At 35.1% G+C, this 11,341-nt stretch overlaps 1 protein-coding gene across 1 annotated transcript; it reads right to left on the bottom strand.

Moving 5' to 3' along the window:
* Positions 1 to 4,043: 4,043 nt before the first annotated feature.
* Positions 4,044 to 9,444, bottom strand: LOC133876553 (high mobility group B protein 10). The gene is made up of 6 exons (XM_062314854.1): positions 9,045 to 9,444; positions 7,641 to 7,719; positions 7,031 to 7,193; positions 6,864 to 6,941; positions 4,711 to 5,045; positions 4,044 to 4,443 (listed from the first exon to the last, which is right to left on the bottom strand). Exons 1-6 carry the CDS (start codon positions 9,290 to 9,292, stop codon positions 4,354 to 4,356), a joined length of 993 nt encoding a protein of 330 aa, XP_062170838.1. The 5' UTR covers positions 9,293 to 9,444; the 3' UTR covers positions 4,044 to 4,353.
* Between the last annotated feature and the right edge of the window lie 1,897 nt (positions 9,445 to 11,341).

Genomic DNA, 11,341 nt, shown 5'->3' with positions numbered 1-11,341 from the left:
TTGCTGTTGTTGGATAAGAGGAAATTAATTATATATCAAATGCAAAATCAATCTAAGTCGCCATATGATGTCATCATATATTGTTTGCCGGCTGAATCAAGTTATGCAAACACTTTTCCCCATTTGAAACTCAAATACACTTAACCCATAAAAGAGAAAACTCCAACAAAAAATGAGAAATTAGAAAATAATAATAATAATAATAGCCCATGTTCATATTAGAACAAAATTTCCTTTTAAATTGAGTTAGAATAATTTCTTTCAACCCAATTTATTAAATTTGTAAGTGTTTAAAATGTATGTGCAAAATAAATTAAATCATTTGATATATAATTAATTATAACACTTATAACAAAATAAAATCATTTTAAAGTCCATTTTATAGGACGGAACTTAATTACTTAAACTCTTTAATTGCAACAATTTTTTTTAAAATCAATATCTCTCTCCTCTTCTTTTTTTTTTTTTTCTTTTTTTTTTGTAGGTGGTGGGGGTGGGGGTGTTTGATATGCTTTAGAACTTGTAAACTAAAATTACTTAAATGCTTAACAACTTAGTTTGGACATTATAGCACGTACTTTGATGTTGGTGGTCTATATATTTACCAAAAACAAAAGAAAATGGGGAGTGATTGACGGTGGTGTAATTGTAACTAATATGTTACACTCGAAAAATAGAAGTCAAAGAGAACTAAAAATTTGTAGCTAATTAATAACATAAAATAGTGAATATTATAAATTGACGTTGTGTAGGCCAGGGGACTAGGGATATTCTGACCACATATGATATACTGAGTATAAATTTAAGATTTAAGGTACGTGGAAGCAAATCTAGGAGAAGAGAAATGCTCTCGATTAAGGAAAAAAAAAAACCAAACTGCCTCAAATTAAGAAGACAAATATTTCCTAAAGGGTGGCATGCATGAAATAACTTCAAATGGGAATTTTTGAAGTATAAACTATGAATTTTGGGCTTGAAAAGTGAAAACGGCACTATGACATGTCCACCGAAAAGAGCTTTTCGGATTGAAGTCATATGATCAACGATTCTGAAACTTGAAGGAAAAAAAAAAAAAAAAAAAAAAGTTCTGTTCGATTTATTATCGCATGCACAAAATTGTAGAAAATTTATATATATATATATTTAATGTTTTGAAATCATTCACGCATTCATATCATTGATGATCAGAATATTCGATCTCTATCTATATATATTATTGATAAATTTAGTTGAAGGGTTTTGATCTACAAGTAAATCTCACCAATATATATATATATATATATATATATATATATATATATATATATATATATATATATATATATATATATATATAAATGAGGTCCCATAAATATTGATAGGATGACACCTCCATTCATAATTTACCCCCCAAAAGAACTTTGATCTTCGTTTAGGAAATGATATCTAATATTAAAAATGATAATAACAACCTCTAGTTAGGTTGTAGGAGTAATTCCATTTTATTTGCTTCTATATTTAACCATGATGCATGCAGTGATGTTTCATTTGAATCAAAGGTCATCACAATTTCAGTTAGCTTATGATTAATTAAAAAGTTTATTACACAAAGAGTTTTCTTTTTACTTAGGAGTTTTCTTCTTCTTTTAGGAAAAAAAAAAAGCTATACGAGACGGATCACTATTGATTTGGATTTATCTTTGGATTCAAATTAAATTTCACATGATGTATATGTTATCACGTCATTTCAAATTTTAAATAACGTGGTACTATATATACATATTTAAATAACACGACAACATATACACTATTAGATACAACAAAACAAAATTCGAACCATTAAATAGACCATACAAGATAAACGGTAACTAGGAAGAAAAAAAAATGAGCATTCATGGAACAAGGGTCTGTATCTGAATTGTTGCTGCTTCAATTTTCAGCCTACCAATTTGGTATGCTCCACCAATTACTGCTTTAATCGTGGTGAAAAATAATAATAATAAAAAAAGGTTGGAAGATTAAAAGAATTGTTGGGAATTAATTACCCGTATTTTGCATTTACAAATCTTTCCTTAATAGAAGTGGGCATTGGATGCTTATGGGTTACAGCTCAGCCACAATCTCTCCGCCTGTACCCAAGTTGGAAGGTTGGAAATCGAAGCCAACTGCCTACCCAATTTGGCCATCTAGTACCGTCCTCAACTGGTATTCCACTAAAAAAAAAAATTGATTTTTTTTTTTTTTGTCAACTTATTAATTGTAAAAATTTTTCTTTTTTTTTTTTTTTAATAAACCTTATTCATATATACCTTACTATATCACAATGTTCTTTGAAATGTACATGATATATAAGCCAATTATTTGTTATGTATTTACCATTTGACAGATTGAGTAGAAATCAATCTCGGGGATCGTCTCATTCTTCTATACGCCGGATTTGGTTTAAGTCTAGTTTTGGTTGAAACTAAAAAATGTTAAAATTCAGACACGTGTCCAAATCTCAACTAAAACAAAACTCAAGTCAAATTCATATGTCAATCGCTTTATGGCAAATGATATTTTTACACATTTTGCACACACACTCATATTTCGTGTGTGACACATCTCACATGCATGGGTCTCATACCAAATGTGAACATATGTACAAAATATGTAGAAAAAAATGTATACAAATAACATATCTCATCGTCTTATTCTAATGGCATTGATATTTGATAGCATCGACGTCACGAAATCATAAATTTGAGAAGTTGGGAGATAGGATTTGTTTTGGAGTTGAAATAGGCTGGATTGGAAGGTTTGGGGGCCACCATTAACAAATCTTAGAATACCCTTAACATTTTTTATTTTTTTCAAGTCTTTGGGGGTCCACCCGGAAGGGGTCTATTGTTCATCTCATTCCCATATCCAATCACATTGCGAGACCAACAAATTGATGTATAAGACTCATAATTTTTTTTTTTTTTTTTTTTTTTTTTTTTAAATCAGAAAGTTACAAAGTAAACAAAAAACAACCGAATACAACTGAAATAGGAATACAAGTAAAAAGTCTATCAAAAAATAGGAGGCCACAAAAATAAATTAAAATGAGGGTAATTTTCACCATATAAAAGTAAATTCAGCAGGGACACAAATCTGTGAGAAAGCTACTAGTTAAACGGGATATAGCGGCCCAATGAACAATGTTGTGACTTGTGAGTAAGGCAGTTTGCATTCCTATGATCCTATCAATTTTAATGACAATCTAGCTGTCAAAAGTGCTGAATAGACCAAAAGTATGAGAAACAGTAAGAACACCTCTCCAATCAGTTGTAAGGTGGCATTTCTGGAGACCAAGTATGACAGACAATGAAGGAGACTTTGTTGACAGTTATGCGCATGGGCAAATTTGACCGCAAAGAGGACAGCGAGTGCCGATTCTTCATTTGGGTCACATTGAGGACCTAGTTGTAACAAAGAGAATGGACCCATTCCAGGAAGTGCCAATGGCGGCCAAAGTTGAGAAAGAGAATTTAATGGCGGCTTCAAAGCAACAAGACTAATGCATCCATAGTTTGGAAAAACGCTTTTAAAAAATTGAGATTTAATAAAGTAAAAAATTCTGCATTTTCAAATCGTAAATAATGAGTTACTTTTTTAAAAACGCGCAATTTTAAAGACTATATACTATTATTTTACCAAACGTTCTACTGCATTTTTTGAAATCGCATTTTCAAAATACAATTTTTGAAATCACAAACCCAAATGAACTCCCAAGGAAGGAGGCAATTTACATTAAAAATATACTTTATTGGTGTCAAAAAAAAAATAATAAATAAAAAAAAAATGCTCTTCCGCCGAGACAAAACAATGCTGTTAAGTATGCAGACAGAATGACACCTTCCCAAAAGGTCGTACAAACGGAACCTCCGAACCTGCCTTTTGGGTCCACCAAATCAAAAGCTGATAGGCTATGAAGAATGATTACACCATATTTGGCAGATGCAAGGTGCCATCTTTACAAGGTTTACCTGCCAATGATTGGGTTTGAAAGAGAAAGCAGAGATTGATTGCACAGAGAAGGGTGTGAAGGGGCCCAGATGGGTTCAAGTTGAGGACCGTTACGTTGTAGAGCTCTCTGAGCTCCATGATTCTAACAGCATTCCAAAACCATGTAAAGTGATGCAATTGTGTTCTAAATATTTATAGTTATGTTACAGATCTGCACCTTTAACCTCCCACAATCTTTGCGAGGGCAAAACTACGGGGTAGTCTTTGTAAGGAAAGATTGAGGGGAAAAGGTTAAAAGACTTTAACAAACAACAACAGGAAGAAAAGCTGAGAGGAAGCTGGCGTCCAAAGAAATGGTTGCCAAATTAACCTCCAAAATGGAGACTAATGAGGTGTTGAATCATAGGAAGATTTATACTCCATCATTTCAGTCCTGTATCTCTCCTTGTCTCTCAACCCTTTCTCCTGATAAACCTGCATAGAAGGGACTAAATGTTGTAAATAGATACTTCTGATAGAGATAAAAATCCGCAAACTAGAAAAAAAAAAATATATATATATATATATATATATATATATATATATATATATATATATATATATATATATATATATATATATATATGTCACATGTCACAAGTCCTTAACAATCTATCCAGCAAATCGGACATCAATATAGCTAAACAAAAAAAAGAACGACAGAGTTACTAAAGAAGGAAGAAGAAATTATGTATCATCTACCTGTTTTTCAGCTTCTGTGAGATTGCTCCAAAGGAGCCCAATATTTTTGCTGATGGCTTTCTCTTGCCCATAGTACGAAGGCTTTAGCCTGGCATAATGCTCAGCAAAGAAGAAATTGTAACCACTTCTGTTTGATTTGGGCCGAGATGGATCACGTAATGCCAACCTGGATCTCTTTCGGTTCCGGCGAGAACCCTTAGAAACATGTTGAGGAATATGATACAGGACACCTTTAAGCTGATCAGTACCCAGGTTCACAGTAACGAGATATCCATTATCAAATTTTCCATCAATTGTTCCAGTCACCACACAGCCAAGCGGCAGTATTGGAGTAGCTGCATATGAGACAGACAGCAAAGATCTTTATTGCAGCTATACATGCTAACATACAGCCAACCACTTGAAAAAATTTATTATACATGCATTAGGGGAAATGTACAAACTTTGAGAGCACAAGTTCATAAATCCCATACATAGCTTCCCTAATAAAATCCCCACTGTTGTTCATCTTTCTTAATTACAATTTGAGGAAGTTACTGCAAAGGGACATCGTACAAGCTCAATCACTAATGATGGATGTCTGTAGTCAAAGACTAAACTCAAAGATGTGAATGAAAGAGCAAACCAATTCTAAGATTCTCAAAAACTCTCCAACGCAATTCTAAGAGTAGCAACTAAAAGGTAAATCTATAAAACGCTCAAGGTTCCAATGCAATCCAGACCAGCAGACATATCGAAACCCATTATAAATGGGGAGTCACTTGAATGCAAGCCATAAACCTGAAGCTTGAAAGCTCCGTAAACCCACCAGTGGTACACGCCTAGTGGTGCAATACACACACACAAACTGTACTTGTTACTACCACTACAACTAGTGTTCAAAACTAAGTGAAATTACACCAAACAACAACTAAAGGAGGGTGAATAGATATTTTGCAATAATCACAATCAATTAAAATTTTTGCAACCACACACAATCACCAAAATTAATCAAAGCATAAAATAAATCAAGCACAACAAGTTTGGTGACAAAATGAAAACCTTTTGAAGAATTATTCAAAAGTAAAACCACTACGGGTCAGCAAAAGCCAGGAAACTCATCCACTTAGAATAATCAAATGACACACAATTTACACTTGCAAAATATTTCTAATTAAACCTGATGTGTACCCAACAAACGACATGTTTGTCTCTACCGCAGTAGCTCAAAAACTCTGGCCAATTCTCCTGTCAAGTCTCCTCTTGCAACCTGAGACTCTAGTGGCTGAAGGTTTTTAGAAATTTGTATGGTTTAAACAAAGTCTAAGAGAGATATAAAATTGGCGGCATATGGATGCAAAATGTTTCTCTTAGCACACTAATAATAGCCTCAAGGTCTATGGAAAATCATGCACTGAGGTTTATATAGACCCTGGGAAAACCCAATTTTTTGGTACAAGTCGGTTATTGAAAAAGCAATTTTATAAGGCGGCGCTCGGACGAACAAATGTCTCATTCAAACGCAACTAGGATTTCACAACTCAAATGTTATTGGCATTCTGACGTGGTCTGACCACGGATCCAATCAAACAATTCTACCTAGTTGCAATCTTCCTTTCGTTCAAACGGTGTCCAACAGTGAGTCTGACCAAGTAACACTGCCAGTTGCAATCCTTTTGGTGTTCGGACGTTGATCAACCGTGGAACCAACCGAACAATATTGGGACTGCCAATTAATGCACTTGAATACACTCGTTCGAACGTGAGTCTGACCGTCCCTCCGACTAAAGGTTATGGAAACTTTCTTGTTGTGCTTTGAAGTATCCTGTTCGAGCATGGTGCAACTACCATACTGACCGGATGGTTTTAGAAAAAAAAAATCTTGATTTCATGTAAAGTGTCTCGTTCAACCATTCTCCAACTGAGGTACAGACCAAGCAGTTCCAACCATGAATTTGACCAAGTTTTTGTATTCCAGTTAAAGTCCCAATCTAACTAACAACCTTAGACTTGCACCAAACTTAATTTGAACACTTAATTAGCCAACATAAAACCTAACACTAAGAAATTAAAGATGTTATCCGGAAACCTTGGGAAGACAAATATGAATATTAGTTATATAATTAGAACCAATGCAATAAAGACAAACACCACCAATTGGTAACTATACTTACCCTGACCTGGCAATTCGTTTCTAGTGGCACCTTCCTCTAGTGTGGCTGACCCATTGACAAGGTTTCTGCTTACAGGAACTACAAGAATAGAAAATAGAAATAATTACCTACCCCACAGGAAAAACTAAAAGAACTTAATTTGGATAGACAAGAGTCATGCCTATTACCAGGCATTGGGCTTGAAGGAACTTGCTTGTGGAAGTAATAGACCTGCTCAAAGTGATAAAGCAATGATAGATAATTCTTGCGTAAGACAAATGACGCACTGGTAATTGTTGAGGGGAAATTGAAGGCCACAACTACTTCTTTCCATTTACGATCTCTAATAACCTGTAACAAGGTTAAGAGAAAATTAAAAGAATTAGAAGAAGAAAAAAATCTCAGAAGAATTGAAAATATCTATGGAAAATATCCTCAATAACAACACTATGACGTAGACCAAATTGCACCCGTTCAAAAACCTGTATGCTAACTTAGAACTTAATTGAGACAACTTAAAGTTCAAAGTCATCCCAGCATCACAGTCAGCTGTACTCGTAGGCCCATTCATCTCTTAAAAGATATTTTTATAAGAAAAAGTAAAAACAAAAAACAAAGTCACTGCAGGCCACATGAGAAGAAAATCACACTTGACAGTATCCTTTAATTGAATCCTTGAATATGAGGGTTCTGAATAATGAGCATTTTTGTGACACTAGGTTTTGTCTCAGACTTAACATACTGCACACAGAATCTAATTACACGGGAAAAAAAAGAAAAAAGAAAAAGTAACCATACCTTTTCAACGCCACCTCGAGATGTGACTTCTACAAAAAGGCGATGTAGATCTATTATCCTTTTTGCTATAGTAGGAACCCTATAGAAACAAAATGCATAAAAGGATATCAATCACTTTTCCATCCATTTTTCATATTCTCTACACTCTACATCGTATTCCATGAAAATTAGGCAAGCAAACAGAATGGAAACGGGTTATGCAGCTAGCAGGTAGGGAGAGGTTTATAATACGTAATACAATATCATCACAAAGAGTATGATGAAACCAATAAGCAAACAGAATATATTTAATTACGTATCTATCTTGGAACAGGAAAAGTTTCACAACTCAACCCACTTTATCCCTAAAAGCCTATTGGAGGAATTCCTTTACTTCATTTAAAGGGACAAAGGTCGAAGCATCATTCACTAATCACCTACTTAAAAAGAGAAGATTTAGTCACTAGTAACTTCTAACATATTGTGGATTCACATGTTGCAAACCATGAAACCCTTCTGGATTCCCATCTTTTCTTCTCTTATATATCTATCTTCAAGGAAAATTACGAGACCCATGCTCCACCATTTCTTGAACGGTTGAACGTAACGTTTCTGATTTATGCCCAAAGAATAACACCAAGAAGCTGTAGTTAGACATTATAAACAAAAATCTTGAATTGGAGACAGAGGAAAGAGTGGATGTGCTCATCTGTCATTATGATGATAACTCAGGGCCAACTTATAGATTAGCACGACGTGGCATGAATTTTACAAGACTGGTATTTCTATAGCAATTTTAACTATGATTTCAACTCACCTAAGAAAAAGAGAATAAGCAATTGGAAACCATTAACTTTAATTCCCACCAAGGTCCTAATTTTCTAACCAATGTCAAAATTACAATTGATGTACCCAAGATTCTGGTACATTATACATTAAATTTACAAAGTCCGTCACCAATTCCTTGAGTTAAATCCCAATAATGTGAAAAAATAAGTTCCTCCCGATTTGTGATGCTTGTCCAATCACAAATCTTGAATTGGAGATGCAACATAATACAGTAAGATTGTTATCATATGCCCTACTGAAAATGGTGCTTATTCGAACACCAGTCTTGATATGTTAAAGACAGAGGAGGCCAACATTATTTAGGTAACCAATCCGCTTGAAAACGTTAAGACGGTCATATCCTACATACTTCACTTCAACATATGCAAATAGACAATTGCAACATGATAAGAGGGGCAGATAAGGTTACATTGTAAGCGTAAAAAATTTGTCATAAAATTGGGACTACACAGCAAAAGCACGGGAACCCCAGCTCATTCACTGACCCAGATAAGAAAAACAATCATAAATGAAAACCCATCTGAGAAAAACAAAAGGAGGACAAAAATCAAGGGTATATTGAGAAAACCCGCTTACATGAATTTGGTTCCGAAGGAATCGTGAAAATCCTTGAGCTTTTCCCAGAAAATGTCCGAACTTTGAGAGACTTCCTCATAGGACGCCGTGGCTGAAGGATAAGAGCTTTTGGTGGAGACTGGTAATTGCCCATTTGCGCTCCCACTCCCAGTGCGAAGCTGTTGTTGCTGAGCTGAAATAGCTGAAGGGTTATGATTAATTGTTGTTGTTGTTGGGTCCTCGGACAGATGGTGATAGTGGGTCGACATTTTAGGTCAGAGAGAGGTAAAAGAAGCTAAAGATTTTCCTAACCTGAAGATACCGGCGCGCAGCTTATCGATCTGATTAACAATAATAAAAGCTGCGCTTAGTTTAAGAATATTCCAAAGATCTGAATTTTATTAGATTTTGTCGTCGTTTTTGTTGAGGCTTATTAGGGTAAACTAATTAAGCAAGATACCAACTTTCATATTGTGCCTAATTTTGTATTTCTTTGTATTCTATAAAACTATTTCACAATCTTAACCAATTATTTATTTATTTATTTTAAACAAGAAGTAAAATTTAAATATTGATCGAGACAACCACTCAATATTGTACTATATGAAAAATGTAGTTTAGCATTACAGTAAAGAATATGAATCACTTTACTTTTCTTTTCTTTTCTTTTCTTTTCTTAGCAAACACAAGGGGACCGAAGAAGACGAGGATTATAAAAAGGAAAAGAGAGAACAAAAATAGGGTGGGCGAGTCGACAAATATTAAATTATAGTACAAATATCATATTGCAGAAAAACAAACAAACAAACAAGAAGTCTAAAAATAACTGAGAATGGGCCAAATGAATGGTACATATCTTTAGATTCTCAGTACACATATCAAGAAAATGGTTGGAATAATAAGGGAACTCGAGAGCCACAACAGGAATGAGAGCTCTAAGAGCATTCACAATAGGTTATGCAACAAAACAAAGACAACAAAAATACCTCTCCATGGGATTATGGGTCCCAACGCTAGAATAGATGCATCATCCATTTGTGAACAGTGTCACGCCTCATGTGGTGTGATACTGTTCACAAATGTATCTTATATTTTAGGGTTAAATATAAAATTACTTCATATAGTTTGTAAACTTTATTTTTTGCCTCTTGAGTTTTAATTTTTATTATAGATGGTACATGTGATATGGAAAAAGATGGAAATAGTACCTCCGTCTATTTTTCCATCCAAAATTGACGGGAATTCACGTCAGCGCCATGTGGCACCATTCAAAATGCGACATGTGATCACACTTTCTTCTATTTTTTTTAAAAAAAATTATAAGGCTTTAAAAAAAAAATTGTAGGTGTGGCTGATTTGGGCCACATGAGGGTGGCCGGCCACCCCCATTTGGCCTGGGGGTGGCTAATGGCCAAACCCTCAATTTTATTTTATTTTTTTAGGGTTTGGCCCTTGGTTCGGCCACCCCTAAGGACCAAACGGAAAAGACAAAAAAAAATTATTTTTGCCTTGAGGTGGGCCGAGCCACCCCCATAAGCCACGGGGGTAGTTCGGTGACTCCCAAACCGGCTGATCTGAGGGTGACTCAACCACCCCTACAATTTTTTTTTTTTAAAAAAAAAGCCTTCAAATTTTTTTAATATATATAGTGTGGCCACGTGTCGCATTTTGAATGGCGTCATGTGGCGCTAACGTGGATTTCAATCAGTTTTGAATGGAAAAGTTGACGAAGATACTATTTTCATATTTTCTCATACCATATGTACCACCTATGACAAAAATTAAAACTCAGTGAGCAAAAAATAAAGTTTGCAAACCACAATGGTGTGTAGGGTATTTAACCCTATATATTATTATTTTTTCTTACTTTCTCTCACTCTCTTGAAGCTTCTTATTCTTTTTTTGCGCACGTTTTCTTACTTGTTCTTCTTTGGTGTTCTCTCTCTCAGTCGGTCTTGCTTGGAGGATGGGTATGGTGGCAACCGAGAAGAGGACCACCAATGTCGAATCGCTCAGTGTCAACGAAGCCTTGCTTCCCTAACCCAGCCCCACCAGCAATGACAAATAAAGGCCCAGCAAGCGAAGAAACCTGTGGCCAACACCACCAACGCGGCACTTCACTGCGTTGGCAAGTCCCTCCCACACAAGCCCTAGCATAACCCATGGGTCACCGTGTTCATCTTCGCCAAGAACTTCGTCCTCCTTGTGGTCCTCGTCGGCCTGATCCAATTGATCTGTAGACTAACCGTGAAACCCAACGATGCCGTTTCATATTAGGATTTGGGAAGGTAGGTACGGATTGTTGATTAGGAGTTGGA

The sequence above is a fragment of the Alnus glutinosa genome, chromosome 8 (assembly GCF_958979055.1).
Source record: "Alnus glutinosa chromosome 8, dhAlnGlut1.1, whole genome shotgun sequence".
NCBI classification, from domain to species: Eukaryota; Viridiplantae; Streptophyta; class Magnoliopsida; order Fagales; family Betulaceae; genus Alnus; species Alnus glutinosa.
Note: the sequence above shows the minus strand (reverse complement) of the source record. Positions and strands in the feature narration are given on the sequence as shown.

Coding starts and splice junctions, on each gene's coding strand:
- LOC133876553 (XM_062314854.1), bottom strand. CDS start 9,292: ATGTCGACCCACTATCACCATCTGTCCGAGGACCCAACAACAACAACA. Junction 7,720..9,044: donor TCCTTCGGAACCAAATTCAT/GTAAGCGGGTTT, acceptor TTGTTTCTATAG/GGTTCCTACTATAGCAAAAA. Junction 6,942..7,030: donor TCCTTCAAGCCCAATGCCTG/GTAATAGGCATG, acceptor CTATTCTTGTAG/TTCCTGTAAGCAGAAACCTT.